Here is a 15897-nt window from a genome sequence, read left to right as displayed (position 1 = left end):
GCAAACAGGGAACCGGGGGTGGGTGGCAGCGGGGGGCGGGGCTGGCTGCGGGCAGCAGAAGATGGCCCTGATCACAGGCCAGGCCTAGGGACCGTACCTGCGCATGAATTTCATGTGCCGGGCCTCTAGTAAAAATATATTTTAAACATATATATATATATATATATGTAATCGTCAGATTATAAACATTTTTTAAATAAAATAAAAATTTAAAAAGCCCCACAGAGCACAGAAGTCACCTCCACTCCACCTGACACTCTCATGCCACCTCTGTCCTCCCCTGTCCCCTCCCCTGCCCCCACGCCTGGCCCAGCTCCTTGCCAGCTGGTCCCCGGGGAGCAGTGCCCATGGAAATGGTGCCCTTGCTTTCTCACTAAACAAGCACCTCCCCCAACTGCCCCAGAGCTGGTCCTGAGTCTAGGGAACCAAGGGAGCCACTCCACGGGGAGACAGGGACCTGCGGGGTTCAGACACTGTAGCTGGAGAATGATGTGTAGACATGGGACCAGAGGTAAGGAAAAAAAAAAGTGATATTGAGAAAATGCCAGGGAGGGGGCCTTATTGAGTCTGAAATAAATCTAGGGAGAGGAAGGAGTGAAGGGCAACTCCTTCACCCAACGGCAGTTTTCCCAATAAAAGCACCATGATTCTACAGCGGTCTTACAGCAGGCGCTCAGTGGATGCTCGACGACATGTTATCTCTGTTCTGGCCCCACCCCATTACAGAGGGTCACACGGGAGGAAATGGAGTTGATAGAAAAATAACTCTGCCCCCAGCCGGTATGGCTCAGTGGATAGAGCATCGGCCTGCGGACTGAAGGGTCCCAGGTTCGATTCCAGTCAAGGGCACATGCTCAGGTTGTGGGCTTGATCCCCAGTAGGGGGTGTGCAGGAGGCAGCCAATCAATGATTCTCTCTCATCATTGATGTTCCCATCTCTCTCTCCTTCTCCCTTCCTCTCTGAAATCAATAAAAATATATTTAAAAAAGAAAGAAAGAAAAAGAACTTAAACCAGTTCTTTCTGACAACAGTATGAGAAGATCTGCTAACTTCCTCTCTGCGGCTTCCTTATGGACACCAAGGTCAGCACAGCTCGAGATGGCGAAACCCCACCCGCCGTGGAAGCAGGAGCATGGACCTGACTCCCTGGGGCTCTGGGCTGTGTCCCCGCAGCTGTAAAAGGACCCCTACCCCCAAGTACCTGTGCTGGAGACGCCGGCGATGTTGCTGGGCTCGCTGACCAGGTCCTGCATGACGGCCAAAACCCGGAACTCATACCAGGTGTCCTACAGCCAGAGGGACAACACCCATCAGCCAGGGACCTGAGCGGCCACTGACCCGCCACCGACCGAACCACCATTGACCCCTCCAGGACGTGTCGTGGAACACGGCACCCAAAGCAGTGGTCCTGAAGCGTGTAACAACCCGCTCTCAAGTGGAAAAAAAAAAAGAAGTTCTGGTTTGTAGCCTTTGCCAATTGCTGTGGTGTAAATACTCTGACCACAGCTGATGTCAAGTGAGATCATGGAGAGGAAAGATGGGAAGAGAGGCACTCTGGGGCTCGCAGGAGCCACGAGCCAATTCCAGCCCTGAGTGTCCAGGGAAGGGAGACAGAAGGTAGGCGAGACTGTCTTTTCCCAGGGAATAGGCGGCTTTCTCTCTCCAGCTAAAGGAGGTTGACTGCAAAAAGATAATGTATGCCCCGGGCTCTGAACCGGTAAAGGGTGAAGCTAAAGACAGTCCTGGGAACTCCTGTCCATCGTAGCTAGGCTCCCAGCAAGGAGCTCAGGTCAGTGTCTGGTGACCCAGCCCGGGCCTGCCCTGCCCCCTGTCCCCTGCCCTCGCTTGTGTGTCTGCGCTTGGAGAAACCCCTCAGTGATACAACCCCCACTGCCCCTGGGAGAGCTGGTCCTGAGTCTGGGGAACCCCAGTCACCATGGGCAGCTCTGGGGGAGACATGAACAGGGTGTGTGTGGTCCATCAGCCCGTGGCCAGACTTCACAGATCCGCATCCAGGGAGGGACTCCAGGAGTCCTGTCACTCCCAGAATGTGGGACGCAGCAGCAGGGGGAGCTCGATGCCCACCTGTGACAGATCCTTGGCGAAGAAGTCTCCGTCGGTGCCTGGGATGGCATCGTCTAGCATCTCCCAGCGCTCTCCGACACGGAACTCCATGACGTAGCGGTCGATGGGGAAGCTGTGGTTGGCAGGTGGGAGCCAGGACAGCAGCACACCCTGCTGGGTCCGATTGGCTGTGAGGCACCGCGGTGGGGTAACCAGCACCAGGGGTTCTGGGGTTGTGATGGGGAATGCTGCGGCGGGAGAGAAGGGAGACAGTGCTGAGGTCGCCGTGGCCTCGCCGTCCACGCGATCTCTGGCTCAGCATGTGTCCCTGGGGCACCGTAGCCCTGAGGCGATGGTCACAGGCCACACGCCTGTGCAGGCACCATCTCAGGGGCCAGGGTGTCCCAGAAGAGAGCCCTCCCGCCCCACAGGAAGGCGGCGTGGCTGTGGGCCAGCGCCTGGGCTCCTGTGTCCAGGGCACTTCCAACATCTAGGAGGAGCCCAGTTCCACAGAAGGAACAAAATGGGCCCGGCCGGTGTGGCTCTCCCAGTGCGGCTCAGTGGACTGAGCATCGTCCCATGAACCAAGAGGTCACTGCTTCAATTCCCAGTCAGGGCACATGCCCGGGTTGCGGGCTCAGTCCTCTGTAGGGGATGTGTAGGAGGCAGCCGATCGATGTCTCTCTCTCTCTCATTGATCTTTCTTTCTTTCTTTCTTTCTTTCTTTTTTTTAATTCTCACCCGAGGATATTTTTCCATTGATTTTTAGAGAGAGTGGAAGAGAGAGGGAAGGACAGAGAGAAATATCAATGTGAGAGAAACACATCGATCGGCTGCCTACTACATGCACCTGGAACAGGGCCCGGGCCGGGGAGGAGCCTGCAACCAAGGTACATGCCCTTGATCAGAATCGAACCCGGGACCCTTTGGTACACAGGCTGACGCTCTATCCACTGAGCCAAACCGGCTAGGGCTCTCATTGATGTTTCTCTCTCTGTCTCCCTCCCTCTCTCTAAAATCAATCTTTTTAAAAAGAATAAGAAGGGATAAAATGGGAGCTTTGGAAGGAGGACACATTAAATGCAATCAGCTTTTTAATAAGATAGCATCTTTACAAAAATACTGCAAACGTATCTCAGGTTCTTTTCCCAAGGAAGCAGGGATATCTTCCCGCACACCGTTTGTTCTTCCAGCTCCCCGCGAGGCCCAGGGGGAATCAAGACTCGACGAGGAGACCCCAAGCAGTGCTGGCACTGTCCCTGCTACCCCCCGGGTGGCAGTAAAGCAAGCTGGGTGGTGCCCCCTGCTCCTAGCTGCCCGCTCTGGCCCCAGGTGGGAGGAGTGGCCGCTGAGCCCAGGAAGGAAGGGTCAGCCACACGCTTGCCACCGAACAAAGCCGGGGCCAGAGGGAAGGGCCGGCCGAAGTACAGGAGGCGGAAGGATTCCCAGTCCCCCGACCCGTGAAGCCACAGGAAGGCGCGGACACGTGGCCTGACCAGGAAGACAAATTCAAAGCCTCCTCCGTCCAGCTAAGGACGCACAAGGAATCGGCCCAAAGTGACGTGGGGGGGGGGAGGGGGGGACGTGCTTTGGTACAGACGAGCCCCACAAAATGGAACGACTCATCTTTCCCAGGAGCTCTAGTGACAGGACCACAGAAAGCACCCAGGAAGGCGCCTGGCACGCAGCAAGCACGACAATGTCAGCTTCCGGGACCCCTCCTGCCACCGCCCGGACCACGCGGGACCTTGACCCACGCCAGCTCCTCCGGGAAACACCCTCAGCACCACAGCGCAGGGCCTCACCTAAAGTGTTCACAGTGACCACCTCGCTGAAGGCGCTCGTCCCCAGCCTGTTCTGGGCCAGGACGCTGAACTGGTACGCTGTCTCGGGCTCCAGGGCGTCCACGAGCAGCCAGTTGGGCCCCGGGGGCACTGGCAGAGACAGCCAGTCATGGGGTCCAAACTGCGCCCGCTTCATCCTGGCCACAGCAAAGAGAGAGGATCAAAGACAAGAGGGTGGGTGGGTTACACTGGGGACACCGAGAGCATGCACGGTCCTCCCGGAGGCGGCAGCGCTGGGCTGGCCTCCCCAGGTTCAAGGAAGAGGTCACGGCCAAGGAAGGATGGCCACCCGACTTCGAGGGGCCACGCCTCACAATGCCAGGTCACCAGCCCCCGTGGCACCTCCTCTTCCACAAGGGACACTCAGGTGTAAGTCATGCTCAAAACACTGGTCAAGCCCTGGCTGGTTTGGCTCAGTGGATAGTGTCGGCCTGTAGACTGAAGGGTCCCAGGTTCGATTCTGGCCAAGGGCACATGCCTGGGTTGCGGACTCAATTCCCAGTAGGGGGCATGCAGGAGGCAGCCGATCGATAATTCTCTTTCATCATTGATGTTTCTATCTCTCTCTTCCTCGCCCTTCCTCTCTGAAATCAATAAAATAAAATAAAATAATAATTTAAAAAAAACACTGGTCAAGCCCAGCCGGCATAGCTCAGTGGTTGAGCATCGACCTATGAATCAGGAGGTCACCATTCAATTCCTAGTCAGGGCACACGCCTAGGTTGCGGGCTCAATCCCCAGTGTGGGGTGTGCAGGAGGCAGCCAGTCAATGATTCTCTCAAATCATTGATGTTTCTCTCTCTCTCTTCCTCTCCCTTCCTTTCTCTGAAATCAATAAAAATATTAAATAAATAAATAAAAAAAAAACCACTGGTCAAATTATCAACTGTGCTTTGGGATCATCTCAGCCTGGTCACAACCCTAAGAGAGGCTCTGAGGACACTGGAAACAAGGCAGGTACCACATCACGACCGTGACGATGAGCAATTTGGCAACAGCAGGACTATCGACACTCAGGTGACCTCGGCCACCCACCCTCGCAAGGACAGCCAACCGTGGGAAGTGGAGTCACAGGGGGCTCTCTCAGTCCAACCAGGTTGGAGTCGGAAGAGGAGGTAGGTCCCGGGTACACAACAAAGATGCCTGGGGTTTCCCCGGAGTGGGGACCAGCTTCCCTGAGGCCTGACGGGTTGGAAACCACAATGAAGGGGAAGGTCACCCTGACACCTGTTCTACACAGCCCACCACCACCCAGCTCCATCTGCATCTCCTACGGGTGCAGTGCCCGGCATCACCACTGGGAGGAGCCGTCGCCCCATGGACTGAGATGCCACACAGCCCTCTCAGGCCTGAGCTACCATTTAGTGGGTGCCCAACAGGTTCCCCTGTAGGTTGAAGGCTCAGTACCATGTATGCCCAGGAGTTGAAGCTGAGGTGGTGAAAAGCACAGGAAAAAACAAAAAAAAGAAACCAAAAATGCTAGCGCCAAATGAATGTCATTACACAGTGAGAGGTCATTGGAAAGAACGGAGGGAAGGAGACCTCCCAACCTTTTCACCTGCCCTTCCCTGCCCAGGCACCACAGCAAGTGAGCAAAGAGTAAAAAGCAACACAGGTGAGCAGCAGCGTGGAGCAGAGCCACAAGCAGCCAGCGAAACCCCTACCGCTGCCCAGACCTGCCCCCTGGCATCCCCAAAGGTGGCTCGGCCACACCCAACGCGGCCCTAGCAAGGGAGCTGCCCAGCGGGGCCGGGACATTGCAGGGGTCACCCAGCAGGGTGGTGAGGAACCCCGCCCTGCCTCCACCCTGCCGGGGAGGCCTAGAGATAAGGGGAGGGGTGATCTGGCTGCAGCTCAGAGTCCCCCAGCTCACCACCTGGGCCCAGCTGGCCGCTCCAGAACTCAATATGCCCAGGATGTCAGTCTGGGAAAAACCCACCTCGTCCCCATGATGGGAAGGAGCGGGTTCCCTCTCAGGTCCCCTCGCTGTTAGAGGTGTATCGGGGGCTCTCCCTGAATCGCCAGGCCTTTCCTCCTGGATCTGAAGCTTCCTCCTCCCAGGGCTGAGTCTGGCACGGATACCCACCCAGGGGAGACAGGTCTCTTCCTTCTCGAGGAAGAAGTGAGGGGCTCATCCCTCCACCCTGTAAGGGATGCCCATGGTGCAGGCGGGCAGTTCTTGGCTCAGGAGAGCAATGTCGGAAAGGGCCACCCAGAGGCGATGGGAGGTGCCGGCTGTGGCCTTTTTCTCCCTTTTCTAACCCTCTGGTCCTCAGCCAGATTCTGATCTCGACCTACCCCCCGGTCTGGGCAAGGATGTCAAATCGCTGAATCTGGCTAAATGCATAAGAGACATGAACACAATAGAGACACAGGGTCCTCGAGGGAACATGCATGTGCTGAAGACCTGGCCAGGAAGGGGAGTTCCTCTCCCCACTGGTTTCTGTAATCCCCCGGGGAGGGGGCCACAGAATAAAACTCAGCTTCTGCACTTCCGGCTGGGCTGCTTCGCAATGCCCTTGGAGACCAGGAGTCTCCCCCAGACTCCAGAGGACCGGGGTCCGAAAGGCAGCATGGGCCAAGGACACAACAAGGTCACAACAGTGAGGTCAGCGGAGGAGAAAGCAGAGCGTGATGGACAGCTCAGGCCCCGGCCTCCCAAACCTCTGGCTGGGAATACAGGGGTGCCCAGAGTCCCCCAGATACACACCCACCCACCCACCCAAGACCTTAGCCACTGCGTCAACACACCTCTTCCTGTGGGGTCTGGTGAAGAACCGTCTCCTTCTCAGAACCCCACCTACCCAGGCACGGACCGAACGAAGTGGGGGTGGGGAGGGAGAAGCAGAGAGCAAAGCATGCGGGGCTGACTCACAGAGGTCCGTACCAAACTGAGAATGTCTGCTCGAATCCTCCATCGTAGCCGGGCTCCCAGGACACGTTGGCAGTTGTCATGGAGACCTGGACCCGGACTCCGCCTGGGGCGTGGGGGCTGGTGCCTGGAGACCAAGTGGAGACCTCTCAGACCGAAAGAACTGAGCCTCCCTCCCCTGACCTGGGCCCCCCGCAAACCTTGCTGCAGAGTAGCAGAAGGCGGCACCCCACGTGGAAGGGCTGGGGCTGGGGGCGCTGGGAGGAGCTGGCACCCTGGCCTGCTGGGTCGGAGGATACGAGAAGGAAACCCAGCCCACCGTGCCACCTAGTCCACCCGGCAGGAGGGGCACAGCCCTGGGAGCGTGGGCCGAAGGGAGACCTAATCACTCCGTCACCCGAGGACAGAGCCCTGTGCTCGCCTCCGAGCACAGAAACTTCCTTACGGTCACAGGCAAAGCCAAAAAACCCCAAACCGTCTCCTATAGGGTCCCCAGCCTCAGGAGACAGCCACACGCACCCGAACTCGGGCGTGAGCAGTGAAGAACTTCAACTTGGCTTGCCCTGCCCACCACGCATCCGTGAGGCGGCGCTGAGCAAGGTGCCCACTCCGCCGGCCTCACGTCCACGCACGTGCCCTGGGCCATCGCGGCTGCCCCTCCCAAGTGGTACATGGCCAGGCACCGCTGGTCAGTGCCTGAAACGGGCGGGAAACGCTCCCGGCGTGTTGGCTGTGGCTACCACTGCAGCTGTCAGCACCCAGAAGTGCAGGCAAAACTGTGCACGCACCTCAGGCCGGTCAGCGGGAGCAGAATGCCCAATGGTGCCCCAGGAGAGGTGAACGGCCGCCTGCTCTGTGCCAGGCCCCACCAGGGATCTCATCTCGGGGCATCCTCCTCCCAGATCCCCCGTTCCTGCCTCCCAGCTTCCCCACAGGCCCCAGCCTCAGAGCTCCGAGCCATGGCTACTGGCCATGCAGGGGCCTCAGCTCTGTGTCAGGGGGTTGCTGGGGACAAAAAAGACCTCCCAGAAGAGGCCCCACGTCCCCGCCCTCACAGAGCCCGCAGAAGGCTCCGGAGACCTGCAGAGGCTCCAGCTTAGAGTGGACTGACGGCCAGAGACGCCCATAGTCCCCAGCACCCGGACCCCCTGCCTGCCCGCAGCCGTACCGATGACGGTCAGGTGGGTACTGGCAGTGATGCTGGTGACCACGTTGGTGGCGATGCACTCCCACTCGCCGTGGTCCTCCTTGCTCAGGGCTCGGAACTGGAGGCTCCCGCTGGGCAGGGCGCTGTGCTTGCTTCTGCTGGGCTTCCCTACCTTGGCCAAGCAAGGGGGCAAGGAGGAGGGTGGGAGCGGGGGGTGGGGGCGCAGAGAGGAGGAGCCGGGTCGGGCAGGGGAGGAGAGAAGCCACCAACACCTCAGGGTCGGAGGAGCCGGAAGATAGTGCTACTGCCCTCCACGCCCCCTGCCAGGGCGCCCTCAAGAAGTCCCCTGGCCCCTCAGCACATGGCCCCCCAGCACAGACACCCTCCCTCCAGCACGAGTCCCGGGAGCTCCGGGACCCAGAGGTACCTTTCTCCAGGTGATGACAGGGAAGGGGTCCCCCGCAGCAGCACAGGGGATCAGGAGCTCCCGGCCGGCCTCCTGCCTGTACTCCCAGCCTGGTAGCACCGTGAAGTACGGGGGGTCCTGGAGGGAGCACAGCGGGCGTGGAGGTGGGCACGGGGGGCACTATGGGCACCACCGCTCAGAGGCCCCTGTAGCCCCGGGCCTCACCTTCAGGACAAGCCGTGCGGGAGCAGACTGGCCCATGGTCCCCAAGGTGTTGTAAGGCACACAGGTGTACGTGCCCAGGGCCTCTTCTGTGGCTTCCTCAATGCGGATGGAGCCGTCCTCCATCAGGGTCCAACCGAGATTCTGCCAGAGGGAGCAGAGCAGGGCCATGGTCAGGGGTGCGCACCAGTCCTGGCCCCAACAGGGCCAGACCCGAGCAGGGCGGCTCCACTAGCCCCCCTGGGGGCAGGCCGGGCAGAGACCAGCTGCCCTGGGAAGGGGTGTCTTGGTGCCCTGCCAGCTGCGGACCCCCATGGGCAGCAGCTCTAAGCTTGCCAGAGCTTCAGGGGAAGGCTCCTGGCAGGACCCAGACCCCCAGAGGCAGCACCTTAGTGTGGGGAGGGTGCGTCTCATGGGTACCCCACATGCGTCTCTCTAGCACCTTCTCGACCTGCAGGGGGCGGCCGTCCTTGTTCCACTTGACCACGGTGGCCGGCGGCTCTGCGTCCACGGGGCAGCGGATGTAGCCATGAATTCCCACGGGCACGTAGATCACGGGGGGCATGTTGAGGACACGGGCTGGGTCTGGAGAGGGTAGTGTCGGGTGGGAGAGAAGAAAGACACGAGGGAAGTCAAGAAGAGAGAACTCCCGGCGGGGGCCCAGCCACCACACAGGCACCCCCCAAAGTACAGCCCTTCACACCCTCCCCCCCCACTCAGTGAGCACTTGGTGTCCTCAATGCTCAACACGGAGCTGAGTGCTGGGCCCACCGCGGCCAGCAAACCCCGGCCTCCTGGGCTGATGGCCCCGAGGCCACGCTGAGCCATCAGTGCAGGCTGCAGGCTTCTGTCTGCCCGGCCTCCAGGATGCCCAGCGCTTCTGTTCTGAATGCCCAGAGGCACTGAGGCACGAGCTGCCTGCCCCAGCCCAGCAGATGTGAACACTGCTGCCCGATGGGCGGGGCTCTCCTGTCCATTTCCCCAGCCCCTCCCTCGACTCCCACCTTCAAAGTCAACCCTGACCACCCCCTCCCCCACCTGCTGACCCCAAGTCCTATCACCGAGCCGGTTCCTCGCTCCACACCCTAAGCCCAAAGAGGAATGAATGGCCGTCTGTGCACGAGGTGGGCGAGGCCAAACCACAGGTGGCTCCCCTCTGTCCCTTCTGCTGGCTGCCATCTCAGGCCTCAGTTTCCCTTCTGTGCAGCTGGAGGGCACCCTCAGCCCAGGCCACAGAGCCGACGACAGGCTCCTGGGGCAGCAGCGAGAGCCGCGCACCCTGCCATGTGGGTGAGTCATCCATCACCTTCCGATTCCCCCCGACTTCCCTGAGGGCTACCGAGGGGAAAGACGAGGAACTTCCAGGGAGGCGGAGAGGATGAATGAGCTGGGATCTTTCAAGCACTTGGAGCTCTTCAGAGAACAGCATTACATAAATACCAGGCCGAGGTATATATTTAGACAGAGCCTCCTACTTTTGTATGGTAGAGGGTGTGTTTTTTTTTCTTCCTTTTCCTCCAAGGTTTTCAAAGCGTTTATGAATGGGAAATACTCTGAACACTGCTTTTTAGCAGAAATAAAGATCCTTGTCTCACCCACCTGAAAAATCTCACACGCACCCCGGGTTCTCCTTGAAGGCAGGAAGGAGGTAAAAAGGGACAAGTGGGAGAGGTAGACTGAAGCACCCATGGCTCAGAGGACCGGCCTCAGTCCTGGAGAGAGACATCGCCCCTCTGAGACTCCCCCGCTGCTCTCTCTGTCCGCCGCTGCCACCTTCCCGCACAGATGACATCAGCCAGCCAGGATCCTGCTCGAAGAGGTGTCCCCCTCACCTTGGTCCCTGCGCGTCCGGCACAGCGCGAGGCACACGGTAAGTCGCTTATAATAGCTTCTTGCCTGGATTTTTCTCACTTGTAGGTCTGGGTGGGACAGACCTGATGGCCTGGGCCTCACAGCTCTTAGCAACGTGGGCCTCCTGACACAGCACGCTGACAGTCCTCGCGGTCAGCGGCCAGCAGAGTGGAGAGGTGATGCCTGGGCCGCAAGCAGCAAAATCATTGCACAGGGAAGAAAGCAGTAGGCACGGGAGCATGGGAGTTCTGGCAGGCTCCGGGTCCCGCTGGCTCCACCTCCACACGCATGCAATGCAGACAGGCGAGCACCCAGCTCTGCGAGGCTGGGTCAGAGGTGAGCCGCCTCCTGGGGTCACCTGCTGTTCTATGTGGCCCCCTGTTCAAGTGCGGACTCCAGGTCTCCAGACGGTGACCCTCCTCACCCTGCCACTCCCCGCCTTGGCCTTCAGGGTGAGCAGTTCTCCTGCCTTCAAGTGATGGAGAGCCCGTCACCTACGGCAGCAATGGGGCCTTTGTTGCCTGAGTGACAGGACCATCAGCAAATCAAAAGGAAGAGATGAATCCTCATGGCTCATCCTGCTCTCTCACAATGGCTGGCTCGCAGGGGGCGGGGAGCAGTGACTCTGCTGAAGTCGTCAAGATCAGGAAACTGAATTCTTATCTCGCACAAAAGCCCCCCATCATTCTGGCACGAGAGCAGCTCATTCCTTGGGAGCTCGGCAGCCCCGGAGAAGGGGCACGAGGAAGCGAGAGGGAGCCAGGTGCTGGGGGAGCTGGACCGGAAGAGGGGCCTGTCCCCTGGCCCCTCACACCGTCCAGGCGGATGGACATCTAACCCCACATGGGTTCAAGCTACACCTCCTCAGACGCCAGAGAAAAAAACACCAAGTGTCCGACCCCAGGTGGAGACAGGTGCTGGCTGGCATCCAGTGCAAGTGCGATTGTCCAGAAGGTCTGCCGACCCCTGACCCCAACCTGAGGCTGGCTCAGCCGACGTGAGGCAGCCAGAATGTGGCCCCCAGAAGACACCATGAGGCTGGTTTCACCTCAAATGACCGTCCCAGGTGCGGGCCTCTTCCTGGGCTGTCCTGGCTTCCTGTCTCCGTCATTCCTCCTCCCACATCCCCTGACCCGAGGCTGCCCTCCAGCCTCCCGTCTGGCTAAGGTGGCCCGAACCTTCCGGAACCCCCACCAGCTGAGGCCCGCCCTGCCCCTACTCACACTGCACAGTCAGGTAGGCGGAGGCCGAGGGGGAGCGCCCCAGGCTGTTGCTAGGGACGCAGGTGTACTTCCCTGCGTCCTCGGGCTTCACCCGGAAGATGATCAGGGTGCCGTCGATCAGGATCCGCACTCTCAGCTTCAGGTCACTGTAGAGGAGACGAGGCGACACAGGGAAGGGGGCGGGGGGGAGACAAGGATCTTCCATGAACACCAGGGGAGCAACGCATCCCCTCACCCCCACGCACGAGGAAGAGCCCAGTGCGCCCTTGCATCCCAGGGCCTCTCGGTGCAGACACGGCCCTCACAGGCGGGACCTGTGCACGGACCACCCCCTCCAAGTTGCCGGAGCCGCAGGGCAGCTTGCAGCAGGCCCTGCTCGGAGGCCTGGCCAGGGGCCCCTGGCCGCCCCGCCCCCAGGAGGTCTGGGCAGGGTGCTCACTTCTGAAAGTAGACATTCTCGTCCTGCCAGTACCAGGTGTAAGTGAGGTTGCCGGGATACGCCTCCGCCCGGCAGGTAAGCAGAGCATCCTGGGATATGTTGACAGTGATGTTCTCAGGAGGGGACACTATGAAGGGAGGCCCTGGGGACACAGGAAACCAGCATGACCTCACCGGGCGGGTCCAGGGAGAAGGGAGCACCAGGGCCTCTGAGAAGGGTGTTTGGTGCTTGGAACTGAGAGGGAGGCTGGGGGCAGCATTGGCCGGAGGCAGCAGCACAGCCCCAGGCCGTTGTCATGGAGACGCTTCTCGCTGCTGTCAGTGCTCAGGCCCTTACTCTGCCTACAGGCCCCAGAGATGCAGGTGGTGCTGGATGTGTGCCCCACCCCCTTGAGCCAGCGGGAGACGCCTGGCACCTACCTGCCCCCTGCCCCCATGCATAACCCCTCTACAAATGCTAGCCATTTAACACCACACACACATGTGCACGCACACACACACACACACACACAGGGTCCTTCCTGCCCATCTTCTCTCCGAGAACCCTGAGGGAGGCCCCCAGGGCTCTCTCAGTCCAGAGCAAGGAGCAATGCTGCCCAGAGGAGCGAGAGGCATGCCCTGCTCACCCAGCAGAGGGTAAGAGGGCGCCCAGAGGGAGGACTTGGGGTGGGGGGGGCAGAGCAAACAGAGGGGAGAATCCCCGTCCCCGGGCTGGCTTTCCAGGCAGCTGCAGCTGCCCTGGCCGCGCTCTCCTGCAGGAGGCCAGTTCTCCTCCAAACTGCAGAGGGAACCCTAGCCCCATGCTACTCAGCACAACAGTCAGCAGGCAGGCAGGAAGAGCTGACCAGCAGTCCTGGCAGCCCGGACAGCCACCACCAACCTCCGGCAGCGGGCAGAGGCAGAGCAGGTGGGTGGGCTCAGAGAAGAGAAGAGACCTGGCCGCCCAGATACCACCCCTCTGAACCGTCTGGGCCCCGGGCAGGGCAGCCTGGCATTTCCAGGTGCTGCCCGTGCAAACCCCAGCTCTACCAAGTGCCAAATGCCCTCAGTTATTTAAACCCTACCTGGGCAGATACAGAAACCCACCCAGCATGGGCCTCATGCCACCCAGGTGACAGCCACGGCAAGCCACCGTGGGAGCTCCCGCATTAAGTCTGTGGTATTTGGGAGGTGCCCTGCCCGGCTCCTCACAGCTGCCCACTTCCCCCTGCCCCCAGCTGAGGCAATCACACTCTGCGGGGCTCCCAGAGAAAGGCCCCAGGCACAAAGCAGCCAGGGAGACCCCTGTTACCTTGCACAAGCAGGTGGGTGGTGTGGACTGCCTCTCCCTGGATGCTGTATGCGCGACAGGTGTAGGCACCTCTGTCCTCCCGACTGACCGATGTCACCGTCAGGCTCCCATCACTCACCTGGGACCAGGGAGAGACGAAGCTCAGCACCACCTGGAGCCCGCCCAACGCCCCCCTCAGGCGGAGGGGGCTTCGGGGCTCATGCACTGGGGGAGACGGAGGAGGGGCCTCGTTTTTCATCTCCCTCCAACAACACACCCCAGCCAGTGTGCCTGCTGCTTCCATCTCCCTCTGTGCCTTTGCACAGCATCACTGGTCCCATGGAGAGGGAGACTGCCTTGGAGAGGGAGAAAGAGGCGAAGGGAGGAAGAAGGGAGGGAGAAGGGAGGGGGGGGGGCAGTGGCCCCACCAACAGCACACCTACCTGGTATTTCCCACTAGCACCTAGGAGTGTCCCCTCCTTGAGCCAGGTGACAATCGGCTTGGGGTTCCCAAAAGCTGTGCAGGTCATGGTGACACTGCCCCCCTCCTTGGCCTCAATGTACTGGGGGGGTGTTTCTGTAAAGGTGGGGGGAGCTGCAAAGAGACCGCAAAGGCTCAGGGTGTGATTCAAGGGCTACTGCCCCGCATGTCATACCCCCCCTACACCCCCTCCCTATCAGCCACCGCACCCACACCAGGCACCATGCCCCGGTGATCATTCCCGCACCAGGCACTGAGCCCACACCAGGCACCGCACCCACACCTTCACCACGCCCACACCAGGCACCGCACCCATACCAGGCACCGTGCCCCGGTGATCCTTCCCGCACCAGGCACTGAGCCCACACCAGGCACCACACCCACACCAGCACCGCGCCCACACCAGGCACCGCACCCAAACCAGGCACCGTGCCCCGGTGATCCTTCCCGCACCAGGCACTGAGCCCACACCAGGCACGGCACCCACACCAGCACCGCACCCACACCAGCACCGCGCCCAGCACCGCACCATACCAGGCACCGTGCCCCGGTGATCCTTCCTGCACCAGGCACTGAGCCCACACCAGGCACCACACCCACACCAGCACCGCACCCACACCAGCACCGCGCCCACACCAGCCACCGCACCCACACCAGGCACCGTGCCCCGGTGATCCTTCCCGCACCAGGCACTGAGCCCACACCAGGCACCACACCCACACCAGGCACCGTGCCCCGGTGATCATTCCCGCACCAGGCACTGAGCCCGCACCAGGCACTGAGCCCACACCAGGCACTGCACCCACACCAGCACCGCGCCCACACCAGCCACCGCACCCACACCAGGCACTGTGCCCTGGTGATCATTCCCGCACCAGGCACTGAGCCCACACCAGGCACCACACCCACACCAGCACCGCGCCCACACCAGCCACCACACCCACACCAGGCACTGTGCCCTGGTGATCATTCCCGCACCAGGCACTGAGCCCACACCAGGCACCACACCCATACCAGCACCGCGCCCACACCAGGCACCGTGGCCTGGTGATCATTCCCGCACCAGGCACTGAGCCCACACCAGGCACCACACCCACACCAGCACCGTGCCCACACCAGCACCGCGCCCACAACAGGCACCGTGCCCCGGTGATCATTCCCGCACCAGGCACCACCCGTGCAACCATTCCTCGTAGGCTCATGCCTGACCTTCTTCAAGGTGTACGGAGGGAGGAGGGGAGGTGGAGACATCCTCTGCCCATGAATCTTACACTGGGAGAGGAAACCTGGAATTCAAAGCGTGCCTGGCTGTGTCCAAACTCGACACATTTTCCGTTGTATTTGGCAAATTCCCAACAAACCCACGTTTGCTGAGCATCTGCAGGGAAGCACTGAGCTCAGCACTAAGACGGTGACAGACAAGACAGCTGTCCCCAGGCTCCCACAGAGCCCGCAGCTGCTGCCACCAGTTCCACAGACGTCCCATCACCCTCCCTTTCACCTCATGACCACGCGTGACACCCTGCTTCCTCGGCCCCAGCCCGGCCAGGTGTGACACCCAGACACTCGCCGCCTGCCTCCATCGGGGCCGTGAAAGCCAGGCTGCTACCTTCCTAACGCTCCTCTGACTATGCAAGGCTGCCCCCCTACACCACCACCTGGCCACCTGCGTTGGATTTTTAACTAAAATGCCATGGTGTTGGATAAAGCTTTTAAGAGCCTGGGCCGCACTTCTCAGAGCTGCCTATAGAGGCAGGATGGTCAGTCTTGCCGCCTGGGACCATCCGTTCTCTGAACACCAGCCCTGTGGGGCCGCAATGCCACGCTCAGCTCATCTCGAGGCATCCAAAGCTCAGGACCAAGTTCATGCACCAGCCTGCCCCTCGTTGGGTAACCCTGGGCAAGTAACTCAGCCTCTCTGGGCTTTTCCTGAAGCCCCCGCCCTCCAGGATCGATGTGAGAAATACATCTGTGTGGAAAAAAGGATCTTGTAAAATGTAAACATGCACAATCACTATCATCTCCTCAGGAGCCTCTGAAGCAATGAGAAGATTTCAGGGCATTTTAGCCTTGGTGCT

The 15897-nt window shown here is 60.4% G+C and overlaps 1 protein-coding gene across 1 annotated transcript in view; it reads right to left on the bottom strand.

Annotated features, from left to right (window-relative positions):
- Nucleotides 1-15897, bottom strand: part of IGSF9B (immunoglobulin superfamily member 9B) — a 50828-nt gene that overhangs the window by 17193 nt on the left and 17738 nt on the right. Inside the window, exons 4-15 of the mRNA XM_036354404.1 lie at nt 13782-13933; nt 13360-13477; nt 12070-12211; nt 11631-11776; nt 8999-9141; nt 8560-8700; nt 8356-8472; nt 7950-8100; nt 6797-6908; nt 3871-4046; nt 2087-2313; nt 1203-1287 (exon numbers count right to left, since the gene is read on the bottom strand). Of these exons, the coding sequence (XP_036210297.1) occupies nt 1203-1287; nt 2087-2313; nt 3871-4046; nt 6797-6908; nt 7950-8100; nt 8356-8472; nt 8560-8700; nt 8999-9141; nt 11631-11776; nt 12070-12211; nt 13360-13477; nt 13782-13933 (1710 nt within the window). The remainder of the gene's footprint in view (nt 1-1202; nt 1288-2086; nt 2314-3870; nt 4047-6796; nt 6909-7949; nt 8101-8355; nt 8473-8559; nt 8701-8998; nt 9142-11630; nt 11777-12069; nt 12212-13359; nt 13478-13781; nt 13934-15897) is intronic.

The sequence above is a fragment of the Myotis myotis genome, unplaced genomic scaffold (assembly GCF_014108235.1).
Source record: "Myotis myotis isolate mMyoMyo1 unplaced genomic scaffold, mMyoMyo1.p scaffold_m19_p_20, whole genome shotgun sequence".
Taxonomy (NCBI): domain Eukaryota; kingdom Metazoa; phylum Chordata; class Mammalia; order Chiroptera; family Vespertilionidae; genus Myotis; species Myotis myotis.
This window is presented reverse-complemented; position numbering and strand designations above follow the sequence as displayed.